The 27,911-nt window shown below is 42.4% G+C and overlaps 1 protein-coding gene across 3 annotated transcripts in view; it reads left to right on the top strand.

Moving 5' to 3' along the window:
• The first annotated feature begins 1,822 nt into the window (after nt 1–1,822).
• Nucleotides 1,823–27,911, top strand: part of FRK (fyn related Src family tyrosine kinase) — a 48,046-nt gene continuing 21,957 nt past the window's right edge. Inside the window, exons 1-3 of one of the 3 annotated variants that reach the window (XM_044449152.1) lie at nt 1,823–1,905; nt 1,972–2,235; nt 26,930–27,051. In XM_044449152.1, the coding sequence (XP_044305087.1) occupies nt 1,823–1,905; nt 1,972–2,235; nt 26,930–27,051 (469 nt within the window). Of the gene's footprint in view, nt 2,236–26,929; nt 27,052–27,911 lie in introns of all 3 variants that reach the window. The other 2 variants (XM_044449143.1, XM_044449135.1) reach the window with 2 other exon arrangements.

Genomic DNA, 27,911 nt, shown 5'->3' on the forward strand with positions numbered 1-27,911 from the left:
TGAGGTTATCTGTAAAGCCTGAAATGGTTTCAGCCCCGAAAGCCACAATGTTAATGTGGCTATCCTGAACTGAGGCTTCCCCAGGAGATTCTTTGTTGCAATACCTGCTCTGAAAGGAAAGGGGCAAGACACTGAATGCAGTCCGCATAGGTATATCTCTGTGAAAGGTGTCCAAATTACTCTTGAGCATGTAGCTCTACATGTTTGAAAAGCAGATAGACTGGGAGAACTGCTTCCCAGTTTCCTTCAGGGTTGCTACCTGACTATTTGGCTAACCACAGTCAGCAAAATCCCACTTGTGGTTCTTGAGGACAGAGGTGGCTGAACACATCATAAACATAAACCAAATGTAGAGCTCTCCTGTGCCTTTGACTGTGTACTCACCTAGGAGAAAGGTGCTTGGGAAAGAAAGAGGCTTCAAGGGAATCCACAGCGGTGACAGGAAGGACTGTGCACTGGCTATCCGTTTGCCCTTTTTGTGATAGAACAATGGGCTTGGGTCTGTTTTTATGCAATTGCTGTTTTTTTGTTTTTAAATGTAAGAGGCTACATGGAGTGGCAGAACAAAGTATTTGGCCTCAAAGTGCAGGGCTGGCACTTCTGTTAGGCAGATAGAGGCAGGCCCTTCAGGCAAGAGATAAACTGGCAACAAAATGTTAGTTTTTTAATGCATTGTTGTAATTTGATTGCCTGGGAATTTGAGGGTACGGGGGAGATGCAGCTTGCAAGATTTTCAGCCTCAGGTGCCAAAATAACTTGGATGACTTTATGCCTGACACACCTTGACTAGTGTGGCTGATTTGCATCTTCACTTCAGGCAGCAAAATGCCTTATGCCAGCTCTGGTCAGAAATAAAAATTTAAAACATTTTAAAAGCAGTTGAAATAAAATCGACTTGGCAGAAACAGATGTGTGTCAATGGACATCAATTACTAGCCATTAAATGTCCATGTTAACAATAATTTAGAACACTGGCATTTAATAGGGCAATGCTAACTAGGGTAGGAAGGAAAGGGTGGTGGTAGAATTCATTATTTTCTCCATGCAAAATATTGTCATGTTTTACTGCAGAGAAAATTAAATTTCTTTTACAAGATATTATCAGGGGAAGAGTTGTTGGCTATTTGCAGACAGTGACCAGAAAGTGCACATTTATTAGTGCAATAAAATGCTCCTCTGGGAGAGTCCTCAGAGAAGAGGGAGCATTCCTCACATGCTACCTACCGTGTGTGGTGTGTGCGCTTGTGTGAGAGGAGAGAGAGAGAGAGAACTTGAAGGGAGAAAAGGTAAACCAGGAAGTAAATGCAAAAAATAGTTTGTCCACAGTTCAGCGTATTAAAGCAACAAGGCAATCTGCTTAGTTATTCATTACCAGGAGCTACAAAAGCTTGCAGCCTCTCACTGCTAGAGAAGTACATTTGAAGAGAATAAGGGAAAGGAGAAGGAGGGGGAAAGCAAGGAAGATTCTGCTGGAATTTTTCTGTTCTGTTTCTGTTTACCTGTTCCTTGGCTTCTAGACTTTTTGGCCCTGACACAATGGTGCAGGTCTTTTTCTCTACTCAGAAGAGGAAGTGAAAAATTTCCCCGACAGGAACACTTCAATGCTCAGATTTCAGTTCTGACTGTGGAGCTGGGAGGCAGAGAAAGGTTCTTTGGCTACAGTGAAATTAGTATTTGCCTTTGGTAGCCTAAGAAGAAAGGGAGGATTCTGGGATAGATGCTGAAATGATGCTTAATGAAGATGTTTAAAGTACCTGTGGATGTCTTGGGACAGCCATAAGGAGGGGGAAGGAATACAAGTCACGGAGAAGGAGAGATCAGCATGGGGAACTGCTGTTATAAGAGCTGTGCTTGCCTGGAACCCTACATACCTTGGCTTTTTGAAGCATGTGACTGTGGATCAGGGTCTGGAGGATCCACATGTGGATCTACTGTGAAGAGGGGTGATTCCTCTCACCTGGATGGGCCCAGGGACGACCCTCCTCTACCTCCTCCTTCTCTGCCTCCAGCAAAGCAGGGCTGCAAATTTGTGGCCCTGTTTGATTACCAAGCCCGTACAGAGGAAGACTTGAGCTTTCGAGCTGGAGATAAGTTTGAAGTGCTGGACAGGTCTCAAGACAGCTGGTGGATTGCAAGGTTGCTTGTGGAGAATGGCTTTGCCAGGCCGGGCCAGAAGCTGCAGGGCTACATCCCAACCAACTATGTTGTCCCCGACCAGAGTATTGAAGCTGAACCGTAAGTCCTAATGTAATGAGGGCAACCATCATGTGAACCAATGGTTGTGGGAAGGTCTAGGGTGAGAGCTACACTGGGAGGGCTGAAAAAATTATTTGAGTAATCAGGAAATCTGGAACAAAGGCTGCCTTGCATATGCGTAAGAAAATATAATTTATTTTTATTTATATATGCAACAGGGCAAGACTGTAAGAACACCAGCTGGTGTTCTGCTGGTAGCCTAGCAAATTAGCACTAATCATATTTAATTCACTTTGAGAGAATCATTGTTAGCTGCTCCTTAATGACTAAATATAAAGTACCTGGTGTTGTATGAAGTCCCATACATTTCATTCCCTCCCTTTATACTCTCCTAAACATCTGATCGCTCTTTCAAGGAAGCAGGAGATGTATGCTACAAGGTCTTTACACATGCACAGTACTCTGAAAAATATAAGGGAAAGGACCCTCTGAGGGCTTGGTTTCCATAAAATTACAGGCTTGACAGGACCCACTGGGAATTTAGATAAGAATCAAAGGTTTCCCTCTTTGGAAGCAAGTGCTATTTAGTATTTTTCATTCAGTGAATCTGTTCCAGGACCAGCAAGACTCCCCTGTTTTGGTGAGTTGTGAAGGGTTAAATTTGAGCAGTCTGTTGTAATACTGTGATCACCCATAACCCATAAGCACAACAGAAAAGGTGACCATTTAAGTCTGAATAAAGAGAAAGTGCTTAGCTTAGTAGTGTACATACCTTAATGTGCAAATTCAGCGATGTTTTCCAGACCTGATGAACTACAGGGTTGTTATTTTAGTTACTTAAATGTTTCGAAAACTATAAACATGACTGAGATTTTATTGTGACTTTCATTGTACTTTGTTTGCATTACACCAAAAACAGTGTGTGATTTTTATTTGCATGAGAGAGAGAGAGAGAGAGAGGTTGCAGGAACTTCCTTAATGTAAGTTACATTTGTTGAAAGTAGGAATGTGTACTGAAAAAACTGGCTCTGGCACATACGGTCCACGTGATTATGGGTCCATGGCACCCGCCTGCTGGGTTTTTAGGGGCACATTTATCCCACTGACATCATTACATGTGATTTGGAAATCACCTAAAGAGCTGTGTAAAAAAAGTTAAACATCACAGGGCCCTCTCGTTGGGATTACAGTCCAAAATACACAAGGGTATGCAAGACTCAGGTGCTTGTTTCAAATGTGTTGAAGAGGATATGAGCACTACTGTAAGAAAGGATAAACATTTTAAGAAGTTAATAAATGTGCAGATATTTATGGCAATTGGAGGGGGAACGTTTGGCCAACAGAGGCAGCCCCTCCAAGTGGCACTGGAGCATTTTGAAGGGACTGGACAAAGCTGGTTTGACAGTCAGCTTTCACGGTCTCATGGAGTGGGGTGGGGGAGCTTACATGAAAATAAAGCTGCAGCAAGCCCAGCATGGCTCAAAGGTGGGGTGAGAAGCCACAAAGAGGAGGAAGCCAGTGCCAGCTGCCCTGTGGTCCGCTTGGGTGCTTTTGCGGTGACTGGCCCAGGCAAGGCTACAGAGTGTTTGGCTAGAGAGTCGAGGGTGATTTTGCTGCCCTTGCCAAGCAAGTTGCTAACGGATACTTTGCACTCACAAAATACTTTGGGTTTTCTCAACTCATCAGGGGAACAGCAACTCCTAGAACAAGCTATGGATTGTCAAGATGGCTTCTTTCACTCAAATAAGCCACCCTAGGAGAATCGGTCTCCGTTTGCATGGCACACAAGTCATCATGGGTAGCAACCATGATGTGTTGTTGTGGCATGCAAATCCATTCAGAATGTTGTATAGCCAGCTGTATAATGACCCTCCAGAAACATGAATGCATGCATGGTGCAGGGCTCTGGTGTTTAGTTATAGGACTGTTTTTCCACTGCTGTAGTATTAAGACCACAGTGAAGGCAGAAATTACCCTTCAGATAGCTAGTTGCATACACAGTATTGAGCACTCCATAGTTGACATCTCGCATATTTTAAACACTTTTAGCAATGTGTGAATGTGTTAAAGAGGTGAGATTAAGGCTTTATACCCATTTACCTGAAAGTGAGCTTGAGTGGACTCTGGGGGATGGTGGAGGACAGGAAGGCCTGGAGGAATGTTGTCCATGGGGTCGCGATGGGTCGGACACGACTTCGCGCGACTAACAACAACAAGCCCCATTGAACCTAATGGGATTTACTTTGGAATACAAGTGTAGAGCGTGACAGTATAAAAAAATACACCTTCCTTTGTTTTGGGCTGTGAAGGCTGCAGTTGTGCTTGATGTACATTGCTAGTCCTTTAGTTTCTGTCTAAATCTGCTTGGTCTTGCTATTTAGGATATAGTAATATTTCTTCAGAATCTTCTTTATTACTTTTCATGCCTCATCTTTGACTTCAGCTTTATAAACCAACATGCATACATTCCAGGAGCTTGTTTCTCAAAAGAGAGAATGCTGGAAGCTATGTGTGATGTTGGGACAGGTTCCAGATACTGTTTTTGGGAACCTCAAAGGGACAGCCTCATAGCGATTCGCTTTGCTGGTTATATGTTTTTGGATTCAGTCTGAAAATTAAGACAATCTAAAAGCCACAAATTAATCACTGGGAAATTGGCACAGAGCAGTAACTTGAATAGGGGTGCACTTATTCTTTTTCTAAGAACTTATACATCCCCTCTCGGATGGGAGAAATCACATCAATTTCTTTATGCAAAATCTGAGTTGTGATTTGTGACTAACACATTTCTTGTAGCATGGAAGCACATCAGAACCACTTTGCAATGCGGCAAAGAGGGTTCCAGTTCACAAAGGCTTATGCCACAGTGACAGTGCATTATGCGTAGGCTTCCTCAGAAGCAAGTCCCACTGAGTTCACATATGGAGCAATCCTGCACTTAGTTTCCTGGCAGTGTGACCAGTGAAGTTAATGGAAGACACGGGGGGCGGGGGGGAGTGCTTCCAGACACGGCTTTTATGTGTAATCATCCTACCTTGATCACATGATTTTATGGGGTGCCAGATGATGCTGTCTTCCATTTGTAATGCTGTTTTCCACAGTTTCAACTATTTTTCTTCCTTGTTTGCTTTTATAAAGAAAATACGAGGGGGTGGTGAGTGAGGAGAAGGCTATAAACTTTTAGCTAACCTGATTAAGATGTATAGCAAACCTAAGTGCATGCATTTCACATATATTTATACCCACTCAGTGTAAGCTGTCTAGGATGCTCCAGTGGCGGGGAATAAAACACCGGGACAGTGCAACTCTTCCTGTGTAGCTCACCAAGCCAAATGTAGGCTGTGAGCAGTAAGCTACCCTGCGAGACCCTTAATTTGCTTCTTTGTTTGCTGCATGCTATATTCTTCAAGAGTAAGTGGAAGGACATAATTGCATAACTGCTGGTGAGTGACAAGATGGCACAAAGACCTGATCTACAGGCCTGATCTTGCATCTTTTCCTTCATGGGAAAGTTAGGAAAAAATATAACATATGAATCAGCTTTCAGTGCCTGTTCAGTTAATCCTTTTAACTAAGAATACTGAAAATGGAGGAGATCTGCTCACTTTTCAAATTGAAGGCAGCATTTTAAAATCACCCTATTCACTCACTGAATTCTTTTAATGGTGTTAATTCAATGCATCAGCTTGTCCGCTCTATTTATTTATTAGATTTATAGCCTGCTTTTTTTCTAAATCCAAAGTGGTTTACATCATTCTACTCCTCCAGCTGTCAATTTCATCTGCACAACAACAACCCCATGAGGTAGGTTGGACTGAGAGTCTGTGACTGGCCCTAAGTCACCCCGTTGGCTCCATGGCTGAGTGAGGACTAGAACCCAGATCCCATGAGTCTCAGTCCCATGCTCTTAACCATTGTACCACACTGTCTCTCATGCATGACACAAATACCAGCCTTCTGATGTCAGTGACATACTAAGGGTACTTGGTGCTGTCAAAGACACACCCAGTGTGTCTTGCTTGTGTGTTTCTACTACCTAATGCCTACTACCAGTTTAAGCATGTCAGTAGGGACAGTTAATTAATTAAAAAATGTTCAGGATAAGCTATCTTTTGTTTTCAGCTTATTGCCTTGCACCTTGAGAAGCTGAATGTGTATTGATTATATAACAGGCTGTATAAGCTCTCTGGCTGATAGCGACAGACTCCAGGTACCTCTATCCATTTCTCCTGGTTATGATTTATTATGGGAAAATTACAGTAAACTTAAACTGTAGATAGGATGTCTCAACTCCTTTTGATACTGGGGACATATTTGGGAATGTGAGACACTGCTGTGGGCACTACCATAAAATGGCTCCCACAGAAGATTTGGCTGAGTGCAGAAGGCCAGCCATGGAGCCTGGCTGGTTGAATGCAAGCAAACGAGTGCTGAGAGAAACAATGAGGCCAGAGGCTGGGAGAGCAGGGAAACAGGAAGACAGAGGGGAGAGGAAGAGCAAGACTAAAGGCTAGAAATAGAGAGAAAGACAACTATCCTAACATTTTCAAAAGCTTTTATTTAAAAAAAGAACATTTTGAAGGGAGCTGAAAGTAAAGAGCTTTAAGGATGCCTTAAAAAGATGCCTTAAGAGGATGCTATTTCCCCTTCTACAGGCTCCTTTGTTTTGCATAGCTATTTATAATATTTTTGAAATTCAGCAGTTATATACTCATGCTGATGGAATATTCCTTTAAAATATTGATGGAATAATATCCCATGATTGTTATGCTATCAGTTTCAGTGCTGCAAAATGTATCCGCTTCCTTTCCAGTCTCAAATTATTTTTGCTTGCTAAACAGAACATACCTTTCTGCTCCTTGAATGTTTTTCAATTCTGAGATCTTGTTTTATGTTAAGTGCTCAAATATTTTTTATCTTTATGAAAGTTTATACTTCTCTTTGCCTCCACCCCCAAAAGGAAGTGGATTGGGGCAGGGACCCAAAAGATGAAACAGCCCACCCCAGCTTCTGAGGATGCCACCAACATGGCAAATTTACAGTAGCCTTGCAGTGGACATAAAGAATTTCCTTTCCATTGGTTGAAACGAGAAGGAAGTAGGTCGTTTGCCTCCAGAACAGGACCCCACCCCCCTTCTGCCCTAGCATCTCGAGCAACAGTCTGGTGGGGCTTTGTATATGTCAGACTCTCTGATGCTGGAGAAGTCCAACTCAGAATTTCTTTTCTCAGAGGCTATATATCTAAGTTACAAGGAGCTGATATAACATGTACTGATTGCTGGGAATATATCTGTATACATTGAAAGATGAGGAGGTTCCCCATTTAAAATGTGGCTTGCAAATATTTGGCAGGTTACTTAGATGTTGAAATTGATTGACTATATCAAAATAATAGGAAAAAAGAGTAATTTTTAAAAAAATAAAAGCTAATAGACTTAATTCATTCGATACTGAATAACGCACGTGCAGAGTAGTACATACCTTTTATATAAATTATATGAATGCAAAATAGATACATTTAGGCTGCAGTCCTATATATCTGGAAGTTAAGTTTCACTGAATTCCATGAGACTTATTTTCCAGTAGATGCGCATAGTATTACACTGTCAATGTGAAGTCTGTTGGTACTAAAGCATAAATTAGATATTAATAGTTGTTCACTGGATTTTTTTATCTTGTACGTGTGTATTTAGATTAAACAATATCTTCTTAAGTTTCCTGTTATTAGCATAATTTACAATGTAGTCCTATGTAGGTCTTAACTGAAGTAGGCTTAACTATAGAAGTTAAGGGCCCTTACTTCTGTGGAAGCATGTCTAGGATTGCCACTTCAGTTGGATAAGGGGTTTGCTGATATTTAGTTGCTTCTATAAAGTTATGTAAAGGGATGTTGTGGCGCAGTGGTTGAAACTGCTGAGCCGCTGGGCTGGTTGATCGAAAGTCGACAGTTCGAATCTGCAGACTGGGTGAGTTCCCATTGCTCCGTCCCAGCTCCTGCCAACCTTGCAGTTCGAAAGCATGCAGATACAAGTAGATGAAAAGGTACCACTTGGGTGGCCAGGTAACAGCGTTCCGTGCACTTCGGTGTTTAGTCATGCTGGCCACATGACCACGGAGACTGTCTGTGGACAAACGCTGGCTCCCTCGGCCAGGAAATGGAGATAAGCACCGCCCCCTGGAGTCAGGCATGACTGGACTTGATGCCAAGGGGAAACCTTTACCTTTACCTTTATAAAGATATGAAGGCTCTTGTGTCTACAGAGTGCTTATACAGTAAACGATCCCTTCTATTTATCTTGCCTTTATTGCATAGAGAAAGCACCCTGCCGGATCCGACCAAGAGTTCTTCCAAGCCACTTTCTCACCAGATGTCAGCCCATAGGAAACCCTCAAGCATCATATGAGTGCAACAGCCCCTTCCTTCCCAAGTTCCCTAGTAATGTGTACATAGCCCCCTCCCCTCAAAAAAGTTAAAACATATTCTGAAAAATGATTTCTTTTTTAATGGCCTGAATCATATTAGTTTTCAGCTCTGTAAGTAAATGGAGCTTTAATCAGTGAATAATTGAAATAGCATTTGTAATGGTTACATTAGATATCTCAACATGCCTTAGGGATGTGTAAGAAATTTTAATTCTTTAATAGTACACTGCTTTATTTTACACTGCCCTAACCAAAAGAGAGAGAGAGAGAGAGAGAGAGAGAGAGAGAGAGAGAGAGAGAGAGAAATGAAAAGTATAATCAGTCATTCTCTCTCTCTCTCTCTCTGTTCCTCCCCACCCACACTTCTCTCTCTTCTTTGCCTTGTTTTGGATTCTATTCTATACTGCAAACAGGAACCATGGAAACTAAAAAATCACCTGTCCTTTCTGTATTAGCATCAATTGTTTTACCTAAACATGAAAATGACCTTTTGCCAATGTGTTATGGACAACAAATGCTGCCCAGCTGGACTGTTAATTTTAATAACCCCAACCAAGTATGGATAACACAGGCTAAAAACAAATCCTGCTTTGTTTCCTAAAATGACCAAAAGAACTCCTTGGGTTCCTTCATGCTTGCTTTCTCTTTTAAGTATTCTGATAAAGGCTTTTTTCATTGTTAAACATTCATTGAAATATCAGTTGAAATATCAATTAAATGTGGCATGTTATTGATAGAGAGCACAGTTCATATGCCCAGAGAATTGAGCCTGCAAGGTTCAAGGTTCCCTGGAGATATTAGAGGCCCTCCTAAACAAAGTAGGACAGGGTTGCGGGGAGGGTGCTGTGGGGAGATGTTAAAGGTAAAGGTAAAGGTTTCCCCTTGACGTGAAGTCCAGTTATGCCTGACTCTAGAGTCTAGGGGGCGGTGCTCATCTCCATTTCCTAGCCGAGGGAGCCAGCGTTTGTCCGCAGACAGTCTCTGTGGTCATGTGGCCGGCATGACTAAACACTGAAGTGCATGGAATGCTGTTACCTGACCACCGAAGTGGTACCTTTTCATCTACTTGCATTTGCATGCTTTCGAACTGCAAGGTTGGCAGGAGCTGGGACGGAGCAATGGGAACTCACCCCGTTGTGCAGATTTGAACCGGTGACCTTTCAATCAACCAGCCCAGCAGCACAGCAGTTTAAACCACTGCGCCACCTGCATCTAAATTGGGGTTTTGCCCAGTTTTGGCTGATTCTTCCCTCCAGTAGCTTCCCCACCATCACTCATGGTTATGGAAGGTCCCATTGGGAGGCCTTTGACCAGGGGCTGCAGGCTAGAGGAGAAGGCAGGAAATCTTTTTCCCATGAACTTTCTTAAAGATATAATCCTATATGTGTTTTGACCAAAATGGTCCTACAACACCTGTGATCCTTCCAGATATCCATGCTGGCTGGGGCATATGGGGAACTTTAGGATCTTTTCTGTCTAAATATGGATAAGATTGCATCCTAAATTAAATTACCCTAGGCTCCAAGTCATAATCTCTATAGCTAGTTAAAGCCTTATGATTATATTAAAAATGGTATGGAAATCAAAACCATTCATTTGGAGATTAATCATTAATTACAGAAATTACAATAATGAAAATTTCAGTTTAAAGAACTGATATGTGTTTTTTAATGAACAAGTAATTCTGGTGATAATTTGATATTAATAATGAATAAAATATTGTTGAAGTATCACTGTAAAACAGCAGGAGTAAAATAATTCTAATGACATGAATGCAGAATTTAATCTACTCTTAAACTTTATTATTTAAGAAACAGTATCTGTTTCTCACTTTGCATTAACTGAAGAGATAGTTATGACTAGATGAGCCTAGATAGAAATAGGCATGATTTCCTCCAGATGTTTTGTAGTAGAAGTCCCACGATCCCCAGCCATTGGCTATGTTAGTTGGGGCTTGCAGGAGTCGTAGTCTAAAATATCTGGAAGTCATAAGCTTGCCTCCTTCTCCTCTAAACACCTGGAGAGAATCAGAAACTTTTTTTTTTTGGCGGGGGGGATGGTCTGGTAACCTGCTCCACATTTGTTACTGGAACAGAAATACTTTTTGATCCTCTGCTGCAGCCATTGCCAACCTGTTGTCTTCTAGCTGTTTTGCTCTGCAGCTCCCTTTGTCCAAGTCAGGATGGCTAATGGCGAGGTAGGATGGAATCAAAAACGGGGGTTGGGGAAAGCTGCTCTGCCATTTCTAGTAATGCATGCCCCCCAAAAAGGCATCATTATTAGTAAGCATTCAAAGGTGTTAGAGACTTCCACAGCTGGACATTGGAAAAAATATGCAATTATGGCTAAATAAATAGACCTTGAAGGAGGTGGGAAAGATGTAATATTTCTCAGTGAAAATCTATATATGTTTATTGACTACAAGCACAAACATCAACTAGTGTTAATCATATATTTAATCTGATATAAATCAGTATTGACAATAGCTTTCATATATGCATATGCATCATATGTATAGACCTATATATAGTTTGCACTGTAATTACAAGAGGCTGATGTTTGTATATTTGGGTAGCAATGTACCAGCTCTTCTCTTAACCTGGAGCTGATACTAGTATTGTATATAATTTGCTTAAAAATGAATGAATGGAACAATTCATAGATTTCTTTCTAGGAACCTGCTAGAAAGCTATAAAGAATGGACTAATTGATGAAGGAGAGCAACATGCAGATTCCAGTTAATTAATGAGACCTACCAGAACACTTTTATGAAAGTATTTGGCATCACAGCCCCCTATATGATCACAATAGGCCAGAGGAGAGTTCCTAGAAGAGATATCCCTACAATGTGGTGCAAACCTGCAATTGTGGTTCGCTGCATATCTGCAATAGTGTTGCTTCCAAGGTTAGCCCTGCTTACGATAGACCCACTGAAAATGCACATGGCTTAGGACAGAGCAACAGTGGATGCAGCCCCTAGTCTGATGCTGGTAATTATCTTTCCACCTATCCAAACATCCATAACCAGTTCTAGTTACTAAGGATAAAGTTACTCCCTGAACACTGTGGATGAATGCTCAGAAATTCTTGCAGGACTCTCCCAGGACCTCAGTAGTTAAACTCAGGAGGTACAGCCACCAGCTAGCTCTCTCCCTATCTCCTCCTGTTTTTCCTAAGGGGGAAGGGACAGTAGACAGCAATGCCTTCAATAAAGAGAAGACTGGCCCAGATTCTGCCTGGGTCAACACAGTTTCCTGAGCAGTTTTTCCTGCCCTAGGAACAGCTTACTCTGCAGGTAAACACAAGAATAGCCTTGTCTCCTTGTCTGCATACCATGCATACTTTTGTACACTTCTCCCCATTACTTGCTTTTCCCCTAAGATATACAGTTCCAGACAATTCTCCTTATAGGAAAGTTGCTCCAGGCCTTAGTAATTTTGGTTGCTCTTCTTTGCACTTCCTTTTCTTCCTTCTTGCTCCTGTGAAGGCATCTCCTCTGTTCGCCGAACCCCTTTGCACTTGCTGCCCTCTCACCCACAGCTAGCTACCATCCCAGCCCTGCTTAGGGCAGTATGGCATGTTCCTATCCAGGCTTCCAGTCAGACATGCCCTCTTCCAGTAGGCTCCCATTCCATTCTTCTCCCTCGGCCCTCTGGCCATTGGGTTGCAGAGCATGCTCAGACCTGAGTGAACTATTTGGGTCCCTCCACCCTTAGGGGGTTTGAGAGAGAGACTGAGACTGCATTTTGGCAACCTTGAGTTGCATTACTGCAACCTTAAGCCTTTTGACGCTGCCCCTGTACAAATTTGGTGCCTCCTTGGCTACTTAAGGATCACCACCTGGGAAGCAGGTTTGCTATTAATATATGGAATGCCATTCTTATTACACCATCAGTTTGGAATTGTAATCACTTTTACTGGGGGGGGGGGGAATTCCAGTGAACATGGTAGGACTTACTTTTGAGTGAACATAGGAAGACAGTCTAAATCTTCAGGAACACTGGAGGTACCTGAGAGATGAAACTGTGGGGCTTGGCTTGTTGCAAGTTTACACTAGTGTTTCAGAGAAAAATATTTGCAGTGGAGATTTGATATTCTGAATGACTGGCATTGGCTCTTTCGAGATGTGCTCACTATTTTATCTTCAGTTCTGTTCTTCACCTACTTTGTGACCGAAAATACTTTTCCTGTATTAATAAGCTTAGGTGGGTGGTGATGATTAATGGGCCCTAGATTGCATTCTTTGGATGTGCACAGACTTCTTTTTGTTATAATAATTAGGTTATTCGGTTTCATGAACAGAATCAACAAGCATGCTTCATAACTTTACATATCATATGTATATGAAGTAGCTGAATGATGCAGACCAACAGCTATCTCTGAAAACTTGAAGAGCAGGTTCTTTGTAGATTAATAAAAAAGCTTATGGTAACAAGGTTAAGTGATCAAATAGAATATGTAATCTGTGTGTTTTAATGCTAAGTCTGTCTTTAATGGGTCTCCATGCGAGGGTTTTTTCTTTCCTCTAGTAGTACTGAACAGAGGAGATTTTAATATATTTTCTGAAATACTGGATAGAATTGCTTAGTTTTATTTCCTCCCCAGAACTAGGCAGAGCATTGATTACTTTAGTTCTGGGTTGCTATCAACAATGACACCACAGACATTTGAGCAGCTAAGTTCACAAATACATGGGTGTATGTTATCTAGAAAAAGTAATTAGAAGTTCGGTAGTGCAAGGATATACAGAGGACAATCAAGTGGCATTAGATAAGGAAGCAACGAAGTGGGTAAGGATTACCATGTGGCTTCATGGATCTGTTCATCTTGAGTTGTTTGCTGAATCTTTCGGCTATCGAGGAACAATTGAAACTAGGTGTGGGAGAAATAGCTGAGAGCTGAAATGATGTAGAGAAACGTGTTGGACTCTTGAACTCAGCTCAGAAAAGCAGTCATTGTGAAATCTGGAGCATGAGCTGCTGAGGGTGGTGCCAACCTGAAGTTTCTCAGGTCTCTGGACTGCAAGTATCTTGTTGGTCTAACCAGAGATGCCTGAACACTCCCCATGATTAGTTGGGAATGCCCTCTGGGAAATCCCACCTGTATGATAGTGGGGCTTAGAACAACTACTTCTATTTGATTTGTACCGGTTATTTCCTGCTCTCAGCTTGTCTGGTGCAGTTTTGGTCATGTGTATGCATAGGATTAGCTCAGTGGCAAGGGCTCAGAGTGAGGTATATAGGCAGGGTTAATACATGTGGCAGCAATGCCAGAACTGTTCAGTCAACCAAATGTAATGGACAATGAATGTGCCCAGTGAATTGTGGGATTGAATTGCAGTGCTTGCCACACCCCCAATGTTAGGGCTGTGCATTTGTATTTAGTCTATACCAGTGCTTTTTTTTGTAAAAAAAAAAAAAAAGGTGCCGGAACTCATGTCTTGGAGTCACACTTTTACGCTAAAAAAGATTTTTAATTCACCAACTTTTTTTGAAATAAAGAATTTATTTACCTTTTGCACGTAGCCAGTCACTCTACACACACATAAACATAATGGTCGCCGCCAGCAGTAAGCACTCAGCGTGCGACCACACACACCAATCCCAAGCCGAGCAGCGCCCTAACAATCAGCATGGACACACAAGCAGCCCACAGGCGATTCAAAATCACTCCATTGGAAAAATCTGTCAAAAAAATGTGCCGGAATGCCGTTTCGGTGCCTTCTATGAAGAAAAAGCCCTGGTCTATACTGTATATATCTGCATGTTAGCTGTACCTATTTTATTTATTTATTTAAATCTTTTGTATGCCATCCCTTATGCAAGGCATCTCAGGATGGTTCACAATCAATAAAAATCAGATACATTAAAAACAGTCAATAAAATCAAATACATTAAAAACAATCTGAGCAATAAATGACATATAACCAATAAAACACAACTGTACATTACATACTAGTTTTTAAAATACCGGTTAAATAAAAAGGTTTTGACTTGGCACCGAAAGGAATATAAGCTTGGTGCCCGGTGACCCTCTCCAGGGAGAGCATTCCATAATCTGGGTGCCATCACAGAGAAGGCCCTACTCTGTATGTCTGTATATGGGACCAGTTGCAGTTTACCTTCTTGACAGATATGTAAATACATGCAAGGTGGGGAAAAATCTGAAGCCCTGCTTCAATGCATAGATCATTTCTGGAATTTGGTTGACTGAACCAGGTTAAAGATGACATGAACTGGGTGAGTCAAAATCAGCAACTTAATGATGGTCAAGGGCAACTGTCCATTTGCTCACCTGTGAGAGCAATTAGGTAAGTGACCACATGAGAGAGGGCCTTCTCTGCAGTGGCCCCACACCTCTGGAATAAGTTGCCATCAGGAATCTGTTAGGCCTGATCACTGCTGGTGTGAACCCATCCTCAGGGACATTGAACCCACTGGCTTCCACAGCCTCCATATCCACAAGACTCTCAAGGTAAACTCAAACAACCTTTTTTTATAAGTCTTTGCCTCTGGTTATCACACTGAGGCCAAGTCAGCCTAGACGTTCTTGTTCAGGGGAAAGACATCTGCCTCCCTTCCCCTCTCCATGTACATCCCCCAAATATCCAACTGTCTTAGTTTGAGGTGCTTCCTCCTCTTGTGACACACTGCCTTGGATCAAGGATTGTCTGTTCCTGCAGGAGAGGCTTCCCCAGCCTCCCTGTGCTTCAGGCTTTTCTCCTGCTGCCATGCCAGGTCTGATATGCCTGCAGTTCTCCTGTCCCTCCCTGCTGGGTCCTTCCAGACGCCTTGCCAAAGGCAGCCAGGGCAGGGGACTGCGGAAGGGATCCTCTGCCTTCTTCTGGAGTGGCATGCAGCTGTTCGCTCTCCTCCTTCCAGCCCACCGTCCTGCTCCGTCCCAGCACTTAATAGACTGCTTTGGATGAGTTCCACTCTCCCACTGCTGGGGTAGCTTTCCCTCGCTGACTGGACTGGAGGCAGGCAGCCAGCCGTCCATTTCACCTTCACCTCATGCCTACCTGCTTGGGAATCTACAGCCAGAGCATGAGGATGACTCGACCCTGGGGGTCCTGGCTGTAGACAAATAGCCCAATGGGATTCAAAGGCAATTGAATAATAAGACAGCACATATATATTTACACTGAATTCAAGTAAATACATCAGAGATTACATAAAAATACATTACATTAATTAATGCATCACATTTGTTACTTTATTAATAATTGAAACACTTTAATATGTTTTGAATGATATTTATAAAACACACAACAATTTTTCTTTACAACCAATGCTTACTGTGATCCTTGAGCTTTCTTTGAGGCACTTTTTTTTTTTTTTTTGAAATCAGTTCAACTGATGGAAGATGTGGTCTTAAATCTGGAACTGCATTCAGCTTACTAAGGTATTTATTTTTTATAAAGGTGTAAGAAGAGAAAGGCTTCTCAGTCAGCTCCAAATTTGTAAACAGAAACTTACGCACCTTGTCAGAAAGCTGTTCATATTCTCTGCTGCTATCTGTTCAAAAGTTAATAAGGGATTTTTCTTTGAATTCAGCTTTTAAAGTAGTATCAGTCAAAAGTTCGATCAACTTCTCTTTTTCTTTGACTGATAATCTGACAGCTCAGAAGTATTCTTCTTCAAAGAGATGTGCAATCCAGTAGTTCTTTATGTTTTGAGAAGTACTTCTCAAAAAATGATTTTAGCCCTTTAAAGTGTTCCGTTATTTTCTCGCTGATTTCCTGCAAGAGCTGTAGCTTGTTCCCAGATAGGAAATTTGTAAAGTTTCAGATACCTCGGGTTCAAATACTGGGCATGCGAGCTGTAGTGGCATGTACTCAATCCATTGTGTAGGGAGGGACTCGCCACCATTTGCCATAATAACAAAGCGAGGGAATAGGTTTTTTCTCGAGGTTAAATAATGAAGGAAACCCACTCCGCCAATCATCGTAAAGTTCAATTAATTTCACAACTTTTGACTTGTATCTTGTCTTATGCTGTTGACATATGTGCCATTTTCAGACATTAATCCTTTTGTGTATCCGGAAATGTCATGGTTCATATCACTGGGGGTATATGTACCCCAGGTTGAGAATCACTGCTCTAATATGTCTACTGTTTTTATTATATGTTCACCATTATATTGTTTTAAAGCCAGTTTTACATGTATTTTGCATGCTGTCTTGAAAAGGATCCTGCTCTCAAAGTCCTGGGGGACTTCAATCTCCATGCCGAGACTGGTCTGACTGGGGCGGCTCAGGACTTCATGGCCTCCATGATGGCCATGCGGCTGTCTCAACATGTCACCGACCCAACCCATGAACATGGACACACTCTGGACCTGGTTTTCTCGACGGGGCAGGAAGAGGGTGGTCTGAGGGTGAGGAATTTATGTTTGACACCCCTGTCATGGTCAGATCACTTCCTGGTGAGGTTTGTGCTCGAGAGCAGCCTTTCCCTCTGTAAGGGTGCGGACCCAATTGTGTGGGTCTGCCCCCGGAGCCGGATGGATCCGGATGGATTCCTGAAGGCCCTGGGGGAGTTTCTGGCTGACAAGACTGGTGCTCCTGTCGAGGCTCTGGTCGAACTGTGGAACGGGGAGATGACCAGGGCTGTTGACACGATCGCTCCTAAGCGTCTTTCCCGCCGGGCAGAGCCCACTCTTCCCCCTGGTATACACCTGAATTGTGGGCAATGAAGCAGGCTGGGAGATGGCTAGAGTATAGGTGGAGGAGATCACAGGATGAATCTGACTGAACACATTTGAGAGCCCATTATCGGGCCTATGCTGTGGTGGTGAGGGCGGCGAAAAAGAATTTCTTTTCCGTTTCCATTGCCTCCTCAAAATGCCATCCGGCAGAGCTTTTTCGAGTGGTGCAAGGCCTGGTTCGTCCAGGTCCTAAGAAAGATCTGGTTCCACCCTCAAAGGCCCGCTGTGACGACTTTGCCAAGCATTTCAGGGAGAAAATCGATCAGATTCGTCATAAGCTAGACTCTACTAGTGACTGAGGCAGTTCTGTCCCTGGACTAAAAGAGATTCTTATCCCATATTCTGGGGAGACACCAATGCTGCCGTCTGGTCCAAAATTAATGGATGAATTTCAGGTATTGCGGCCTGATGATGTGGACAAGGTGCTTGGACAAGTACGTCCCACCACTTGCCTATTGGACCCTTGCCCGTCTTGGTTAATAAATAATTCCAAACACGGGATTGGGATCTGAATCTTGGAAGTGGAAGTGGTTAACGCCTCTCTGAGGGAGGGTCGGGTACCTGCCCCTTTAAAGGAGGCAGTAGTCCGACCGGTCCTGAAGAAAGCATCACTGGATCCAAAGATGGCCACTAATTATAGACCGGTGGCCAACATCCCGTTTCTGGGCAAGGTGTTGGAGCGGGTGGTGGCGGGACAACTCCAAGCTCTCTTGGATGAAACTGATTATCTGGACCCATTTCAGTCCGGCTTCAGACCTGGGTACAGTACTGAATCTGCCTTGGTCACCCTGTACAATGACCCGTGCAGGGAGAAGGACAGGGGGAGTGTGTCCCTGTTGGTTCTTCTGGACCTCTCAGCAGCTTTCGATACCATCGACCATGGTATGCTTCTGGATAGGCTAGCGGGATTGGGGGTCGGAGGCACTGCTTTGCAGTGGTTCCGTTCCTATCTCAATGACCGATTCCAGAAGGTGGTGCTGGGGGACTATGGCTCTGCGCCATGGCAGATATGCCATGGAGTACCGCAGGGGTCCATTTTGTCCCCTTTGCTGTTTAACATCTACATGAAACCGCTGGGAAAGGTCATCAGGAGGTGTGGGCTGCGGAATCATCAGTACGCTGATGATACCCAGCTCTACCTCTCGTTTTCCACTAATCCAGGTGAGGCAGTGGCTGTGCTGAACCGGTGCCTGGCCGAGGTAATGGGCAGGATGAGGGCGAATAAACTGAAGCGCAATCCAGACAAGACGGAGGTCCTGTTGGTTGGCGGATCGGGCTTCAGAGAGGGTGAATTGAACCTAGTTCTGAATGGGGTTGCACTCCCTCTTAGGGACAAGGTCTGCAGCTTGGGAGTGCTCCTCAACCCGGAGCTTTCATTGGAAGCTCAGGTGACAGCAGTGGCGAGGAGCACTTTCCTTCAGCTTCAGCTGATCCATCAGCTGCGCCCCTACCTGGAGTATGACTGCCTTGCGACAGTGACACATGCGCTGGTGACTTCCTGTCTTGACTTCTGTAATGCGGTCTACATGGGGCTACCCTTGAAGACAGTCCGGATACTTCAATTGGTTCAAAATAGAGCTGCCAGGCTGCTGACGGGGACTGGGCGTTATGTTCACATGACTCCAGTCCTCCGTCAGCTTCACTGACTTCCCATTGAAGTCTGGGCCCAATTCAAAGTGTTGGTGATGACCTATGAAGCCCTAAACGGCTTGGGTCCTGGCTACCTGAAGGAGCGCTTACATCCATATACGCCCGCCTGCCCCTGAGATCTGCGGGAGAGGCCCTTCTCCGGGAACCCTCCATGAAGGAAATTAGGAGGGTAAGTACTCGGAGGAGGGCTTTCTCTGTGGTGGCGCCCAGTCTATGGAATGCGCTCCCCAGAGAGGTCTGCCTGGCGCCGTCGTTATTTGTTTTTCGGCGCCAGGCGAAGACCTTTTTATTCAAAAGTCATTTTAATTGCTAATATTATTTCCTTATTTTATTCTTTGGCCAGGGCGACTTATTTTATATTGTAATTCATTTTATATTTTTAATGTATTGTATTTTAATGTTTTGTGAGCTGCCCCAAGGCTTCGGCGAATGGGGCGGCATAGAAATTTTCTAAATAAATAAATAAATAAATAAATAAATAAATAAAGGTGGCTAAGAAATATTTTTAAAATAAATAAGGGGGGGGCACAGGACAGGAATGGTGGTAGATAAACAAGGTTTAGAGCTACATCAATGGAAAACAGGTAAAGTATTTGAGGAAGGAAAGCTTCATTGCCCAAGAACCAGGCAAAGCCAGGTAATTTGTTCAAGCGCAGAAAATTGGCCCAAACATGGGTGAGCTCTTTGTTCAAAAGACAGAGCCATTTTAAGTGGGAATGCTAACACGTAAGGGCAATCTTGCTACATCAGTCATGTAACTCTGGCGGCAGCTCCTCCCTCCCCAAAATCTCATTAACTTTTACACTTGCAATGAGGCGGGCTGGACACAGAGCTGTTGGTGTACTTGGCCTGTGTCCCTTTTATATTCTGAGTCACTGAATTATGCCTCATCAAATATACTAGAGGGCAGCCATGCCTGTCCTTGCTAGCTGCTAGGCCCAACACCTGGTCGCATTTTGGTTAAGTGTTGCTTGGTGTTAAAGAAACAAGCCATACTATGCACAGGCACTGACCAGTTAAAATTCAGGTGAAACAATCGAGGCAGAGCTGTGATGTCATGTCAGAACAATGCCCTTAAATAAAAAGGAAAGGGCATAGCATTGAACACAATCCTTTATTCATGGATTCTCATTCAAAGGTTTATTTTGGGAAATGTTCATCTGTGGCTTACATATTAACAGAAATGGTGAAAAGGAATGATGAGACAATAAAATTCTGACATGTTCTTTTGCCGTCTAAGAATATTCACACTAAGCAAGTGTTTCAGCATGTAGGTAACCGGGGAGGGTGTGCTGAGCTGTGAACTTTGATATGCAAAAGGCTCATTTCTGTTCAGCCTTTAGCCTTTTTTCTGATCTTATGAGATAAAAACAAAGCTGTAATGAAAATGATTTTTTCTCTTTTCATTTTGAGTAAGCTTTAGTGATCCACTTTTAGTTTTACAAGAGCAGTGCACTTTTCTGAAGGCAACCCCTCTCGTGGATGAAAAAATAGCTGCACAGAGCAAACAATTGCTGTATTGTGAATGCAGTTCAGACAGTGACTGTAGTTTCCTGTTTGTCACTTCTCCAAGTATGTGTCAAATGCTTTGAAACTTGATTTCCAATTAGTTTCACATTTTAAAATACTAGACGCAGGCTTTGGGGTTAGCCAAATCCCAAAGGAGACTTGACTCATTTGGACTGATTTGGGAGATGTCTGAATTGAAGTGGGGTCCTCCAAAGCAGACTGCAGCTCAGTAGTTCACAGTCGGAACTATGGTGACATAGCATGTCTCCAAAAATTGATGCATTTATTCCTAACCTTTCCATATAAGGAAAACATGAAGTGGAAAGAAGGCTGTGCAGTTTTGGGATTAGCTCTACCATCTAATCACAGCGCATGGTTTTACCAGGATTGCGCCATCCCAGTGGTTTATAGGGGATGGATGTTGACATAACTTATCACAGCATTGATAAAATGTTCAGTGCATTTTGCTAGTCCTTTCTCACAGGAGCAGGAATATTGAAAGAGATAGAGTGGTGTTGCAGGATCTGGGAGAGTACACCATGGGTGCTTGCTTGGAGAATGCAGGATCTTCAACTCTTTTTGCCTCTGTTGCTGTCGGGGGTGTACAGATTTTGTTTAATCTGTTCAATGTTTCATGGATTGTCAGGAGTCTTTTGTCCACTGTCCACTCATTGATGAGTTTGGCCTTTTTCTTCTTGGGAAAAATTTGCAGGGAAAAAACCCTCCATCCTTTCACAAGCATATAACATTTTGCATATTTACCTTGCACAGAGAACAGTTAATGAGCAGAGTATGTGCACACAGAAATACTGCTACATAGCAGAGGAAGAAGAAATATCAGAGGTGTAAAACATTGTGTATTTTTGTTCTTTTCAAAGGTATTGTAGTTACTCGGAACATGTTAATTCTTGTATGGCAACATTTACATAAAATTTGCAGAAATTAAAAACTAATCACCAGTGTTGGCGACTCAAGTCAAATGACTTGATCCTAAGTTCCACTCAAGTTCTGTCAGTGACTCACCTCGGACTTGACTCAAGAGCAATGAGTGAGTGACTTGAGATTTTGACATTTTTGTTATCGTTGAGGAATGAGGGGTTATCGTGTGGCAGGCATGAACACAGCAGAGGCAGTGGGAGGGAGGGAGTTTCAAAGGGGGGCAGGATAGGAATCGTATTTATTTGTTTAAATAAATTGTGATTGAAGTAAAGGACTTCAAGGCATCACTGAGAGAAGTGCAGATGGAAATATCAGAGGGGGAGTTATAACTCTTGCACCCCTCCACACACACCCTACCACCTCCCTTTTTTCTGTTAAAGTTGGCTCTTGAGACTCAAAAATTTCTTGCAATGACTCGAGACTCAGCTTGGACTTGAAAATAATAAAGACTTGAGACTTGACTCTAGACTTGGAATAAAGGACCTGAACACATCACTGCGAATCACTTTTTTCTTTTCCCTCTAATTTGAAGACCACTGAACCAAACTTTCTGAACTTTTGCAATTATTTTTAGCTAAGACCAATGTTAATAACTGTTCACAAAGAGCACAAAATTAGTACATCACTGGCTTGACCCCCATCCTATTATAAAGAATGCTCTTGCATAAAATTATTTTGATTCATCTGAAATTCAGCAAGTGGTATCTCCTAAGGATGGGCAACAATGGATCCAGATCTGAAGCAGTAATACTGTGTGGGGCCTTACCTTGAATACTGTGGTCAGTTGTGAACGCCCACACTTTATGAAGGATTCAGATAAATGGAACAAATGGAGAGAAAGGCAACACAGGTGATCAGGGTATCAGGAAAGGAGTCCTTTGATAAATGTTTGAAGGAGCTGCATATGCTTAGCCTTGAGAAGAAAAGACTGAGGAGAGGGGTATGGTATCATTTCTCAAGTAACAAAAGGCCCGTAACCTGTTCTCTATCATCCCAGGCTGCAGGGCATGAAGCAACAGGCTTAAGTTACAGGAAAGGTGTTTCAGTTAAATATCCAAAAATCTTGCTAATGTTCAGAGCTAGTAGACAATGCAATAAGCTTCCTAGACAAATAGCAGGCTTTCCATTGCTGCAAGTATTTAAGCAGAGACTGGGCAGCCATCTGCCAGGGATGCTTTAAATGAGATCCCTGCAGCTGTAGCCTAAATGGGCTCACTTTTCTATTTTATAATTTCGTTCTGCCAAGAAATGTGGCAGTTTCTTTTGAAAAACAAAGTTGCTCACAAGAACTTCCTCACGAACCAATTTCTATGAAATTTAGCAGATTTGCTTCCTTAAGGTTTCCTCTTGACGTTAAGTCCAGTCATGCCTGACTCTAGGGGGCAGTGCTCATCTCCATTTCCTAGCCGAGGGAGCCAGCGTTTGTCCGCAGACAGTCTCCGTGGTCATGTGGCCAGCGTGACTAAACACCGAAGTGCATGGAACGCTGTTACCTGCCCACCGAAGTGGTACCTTTTTATCTACTTGCATTTGTATGCTTTCAAACTGCAAGCTTGGCAGGAGCTGGGATGGAGCAACGGGAACTCACCCCTTCGTGCAGATTCGAACCAGCAACCTTTCGATCAACCAGCCCAGCAGCACAGCAGTTTAAACCACTGCGCCACCTGCAGTCCCTTTGCTTCCTTATGCAGAGCTAATATAACTCCAGTTTTCATCCTAAAACATGAAAAATTGTGATTTTAGTGATAATCATTCATAGATTTTTATCTGGCCCAACTCAGATTGGGTATACTCTAGATCAGGCAGCAGGGAATCAGGCTGTTTACTGAATTGCAAATGGACCTCTGAACTTATTTTTGTGGTCTGCAGCATCCTACTCTTGGGTTCTTGCTCTCTCATTCGAGAAATGGACGCCACAGCTCACTTCAGCCATTCAGGAACTGTGGGCAGCAAAAATATGAAGTGGCATCCAAGAACACCAGGGTAATTTCATCCCTAGATTTTTTATGCCTGCATTGGCCATGCTGAACTGCTGTTATGCAGCTAATTAAATTCTGAAGGGGGCTGCAGAGATGTATGTATCCTGGGGGGGGGGTGTATCCTATATCTCCATAGGGATAGGAACTCTGATGGAACTCAGATCATAAGTGTGGATGTGAGTCTCCTTTCAGAGCAACACAGATTGCATGTCTGTGGATAGGGAGAGCTGGTATGTTCTCAGAGGCCCCTGATATGTTTCTTACCATGAAGAATGCATGCAATGCTTAAACATAGTTCATGTTAGAAATTGCTATGGAAAAAAACTGTATCAAATGGTTTAAAATCAAATGTCCATTTAAGAACTGTTGAGCTGATGTGATCCATGCTTTTACATTTTGAATTTTTTAAAAACATGTATTTAAACACCTCTTCAATACATTTGGCACAATCCTGTTTCCAGAAGGCATTTATTCCCTGCCAGCTCTATTTCAATTAAAAACATGAAAGATACGCTATCATTTTACTTTTGTAAATTGTTAGCTTTGCAATATTATGAAGAAAACAAGAAGATATTTAATGTAAATTATACCCTTGTCTGTGTTAGCGCAAACTGGATCTATGAATCATAATGTCATAGGAGGTGGCAAACTGAAAGCTCTCTGACTGAATCAGGTAAAACATTTGCTAATTACTCATTAGAGAGAATACGCACTTGCATTTAAGCCAACATCCTTCAGTCTTCACTAAACCCAATCCTATTTCCTCATTCCTCACCCAAACAATGTTTCTCACAATCTAATGCTTAAATAAGGAAACAGATCACTGTTGTTTCAAAGACTGCACTGTGGATCTAATTTAGGTTCATACTTCCTGCTACAGGCTAATTAGGTGATGAACTTTTGGCCATTTTGCAGGTGACTTTCAGGATAGGTGACTTATAGGATATCATTAACATCCTGGCCCTCATAATTGGCATTATTTACATCTAAGCATATTTCTCTGGTGCCAGAAGTGTGTGATAGTGTGGTGCAGGTCCCTAGCAGGCTGCTTATATTAGGGCTGGACATAGAGACTGGAGCTACAACTAAGAGTTGCCGGGGTTGTTCTTTTTCTGATTTATGGCAATGACCTTTGTGGTCTGTCCTTCATAAATCCATAAATCATATTTATGGGTTTCTCTCATGACATCTCATTTCCCTCAAAAAACTTCCTTTTTTTAGAACAGAAAGTGGGTGTGGTTTGTGTGTCCATTGCATGTGAGTGAACTTTAAAAGGAAAAACAAATAAACTAGGACTGATCTCCTGTGTCTTTGATGGGAGATTGTTTGGTTACTCAGCTCCCATTTCCCTGTATATATCAATATGTGACTGTTCTATTCTGTCTACTCTTTTAAGCATTTGGGTACCTTACAGCAAATCCATGTTGGGTAAACTACATTTGCAAGGTAAACCTAATAAGTATACCTATTAATGTGCTCTTAAAGAAGTTTTAAAAATTAACCATGCTCCCAAAAGCAAAGAAATTGCAACTTAATACACCTTACTTTAACTTCTAAGTAGAATTGGTAGAATCAAATTTCTGCATGTATTTCTGGCTCGGCTTCCTCAATGTGTCTTAGGTCCTCACTATAAAACAAAGCCCAGAATCAGCAACCTGTGTTAATAAATGACAGCATCACTTCAGGATAATGTGCTCATTATTTGTAATTGCTTGGGAGATATTAATATACATAAGACTCAGAAGATCACTGTGCATTTAACTGGAACCAGTGTGGTTAGCACTTAGGAAGTAAGATTAGGACCAGGTTCAAATCTATGCTCAGGTTGTGGGAAGAATCATTTATGCAATGCTGAGCTCTTTGAAAAAGGAGATGCAGATGCAGCCGCTTAAAGAAAGAACAGCCTGCCACTGGTTTCCAGTAAGATTCTGGTGATGTTTCGCGACTTAATTCTGGTTGGCTGCATCTATAATTAGAATCCAGTTCTTTTATAGTGTCCATTTTTAGTAAATTCTGCAGGGCAGGAAAATGGGCTGGCAAGCTGCCAGCTCTGTCACCACTGCCTATTGCTTCTGTCCCAAGCAGCGAGTGAGCTTCTGGACCTCCCGGCTGCCCCTGGCCATTCAGCAGCCGTCCCTCCGGTGAGCAAGGGGGAGGGACCCGGCCACCTCCGGCACCATTTGCTGAGCGCTCCTCTTGCTTCTTGGGACTGGTTCTCTCCATCTCGAGGCAGACAGTATGTGGACTAGATGTGCCAACCATTCAAAAGTCCCGTGTTTATTTGGAACTCACAGACACCTTTTTCTTTTTGTACCTCATTGTTTGTGTTGTAGAAATGGGGGTGGGGGAGTTGAATGGAGGAACTTTTGAACTGTAGTGAAAGTGTGTGTGTGTGTGTGTGTGTGTGTGTGTGTGTGAGAGAGAGAGAGAGAGAGAGAGAGAGAGAGAGAGAGAGAGAGAGAGAGGGAGAGATATTTGTGTAAAGATGTGATATGAGTGCATATCTGTAAAGGCAAGGAACAGTGAGTATGTCAAATCGAATGCTTTTCAGGGAGGAAGAAATGACTAACTCTAAAAAGTGAAAATACATATTATTTAAATTACAAGAAACAATGATAATATTTATTTTCACTTTTTAGAGTTAGTCATTTCTTCCTCTCTCTACCCCCTTTGTTCATTATTTAGATGAGTACCTTTTTATTATTTATTTATTCATTTTATTCCTGTACCACTCCACAGCCAAATGAGAACTTTTGGCAGGATTGATTAGCGTATCATTTGGCATAAAAAAGCTACACTTATAGGATAGGATGGAGTATATATGCATGAAAAGTATGACTAGTAACAGTAGTATGCTCGGTAATTAAGACAGATGTAGCATCCTTGATTCGTCAAACCCCTTTGTGCATTTATTTGGCAAATGCCCAACTTGTAGGAAAGAAGGAGCTGATGCTTGTAGCGCAAAAAGTGGTTGTTGCAATACCGTTTTTAGTGGCAAGGGACATCTAATCATGTTGTACACTTTGTATCACATTGCTCCTTTGCTTTATCTCATGCTTAGCAGCGCTAGTGTAGCTTTGCTTAGTAGTCAAGGTCAACATTTTTATTGTATTTAGCCATGGGCCTTTACAAAATTTACAAAAGACATAATAAGATATTAGGAAGTGCATTAATAGCCACTGTTAAAATTGATAAAATAATTATGGAAGTAAGATAAGAACTGATTTAATCACAATCAATTGGCTTCCCCCTTCAATAATGCCTTCATTCTAATCTTCATAGCTGCCAAAGCAAAGACAGACACTCTATAAGCACTGTTACCTGATAACAGAAAAACAATCTTCTTGGTTTCTGAGTATGCACTGATGACAGATAAAATACCAGCTAAGCATTTATCTCTATACAGCGGACAGGGTATCACACAGTGTAGAAGATTTTCTACTACATGTGAGCCACAAGTACATACACACTGCTCTATTAGACCTTGCTTAGTAAGTAATTCTACGTACTCCTTTCTATTTTAGGTGGTTTTTTGGTGCTATGAAACGAGCAGATGCCGAGAAACACCTCTTGTATCCTGATAACCAGTATGGCGCTTTCCTAATTAGAGAAAGTGAAAGTCAAAGAGGCATCTTCTCACTTTCAGGTATTGCCCCCCCCCCCCCCCCGCTCCCGTCACACACTTTGTCCCTGCAGATACATTAACGTTTTGGTTAAATTTCCACTGGGTATGCTTACGTAAAATCTATGCTTGCTTCTTCCATAAAGATGCAAGAATGTAAGCTGGCAATGACTTTTAGCGGCTTAATAACCTTCTCATGTGCTATCTATTTTATCTATTTAATTGCTCTTTGTTTATACATGCATGCATATGTAAAGTAGTCTTGCTAAGTGAAAAGCAGTGGATGTAGAGGCTGGGGATGAGCTGTTAGGTTCATCTCTTGCACAGCAGGAGAACCTGTGGCCTTGCAGACATTGTTGGGCATTGCTGCTTTGAGACCCCTGGGACTAGAGGAACATCCCAAATTATTTGTCCCTCCTGTAGTATAATGTCCTGTGTTCCACCTATGGTCATGTTCATGATCGGCAGGGACAGAGAAAGGGCAATCCTATTCCCTCCCACCCCACTTTGCTGCTTTTTTCCCATTTGATAACTGATAAATGTATGGAATGGTTTGTCTATTTAATAAGAAGCAGTTAGCTAAAATGCAAGCAGGTATGAAAACCTGCCTAAACAAAGCCTTGGTTCTCAGGGTAAATTAAGCCACCTTACAGAAACTGCAGCTGCTGCTTACCCATGGTGTGTTCTAGTGTGAACTAGGCCCATATATCTAAATAAGCATTTGGAAAAAGTTAAAATTGAAAGCTGTAGCTTTTATGTTCAAAAGCATCAAAGACAGTGAGATCTTCACAACACTGAAGAATAGGTGGGCAGTATTTAGTCTTACAGTTCTTGGAGTAGAAGTTTATTTGCATCTACTAGTGTTCTCACAGTCCACTTTTACT

The sequence above is a fragment of the Varanus komodoensis genome, unplaced genomic scaffold, assembly GCF_004798865.1.
Source record: "Varanus komodoensis strain SLA01 unplaced genomic scaffold, ASM479886v1 scaffold1, whole genome shotgun sequence".
Taxonomy (NCBI): Eukaryota; Metazoa; Chordata; class Lepidosauria; order Squamata; family Varanidae; genus Varanus; species Varanus komodoensis.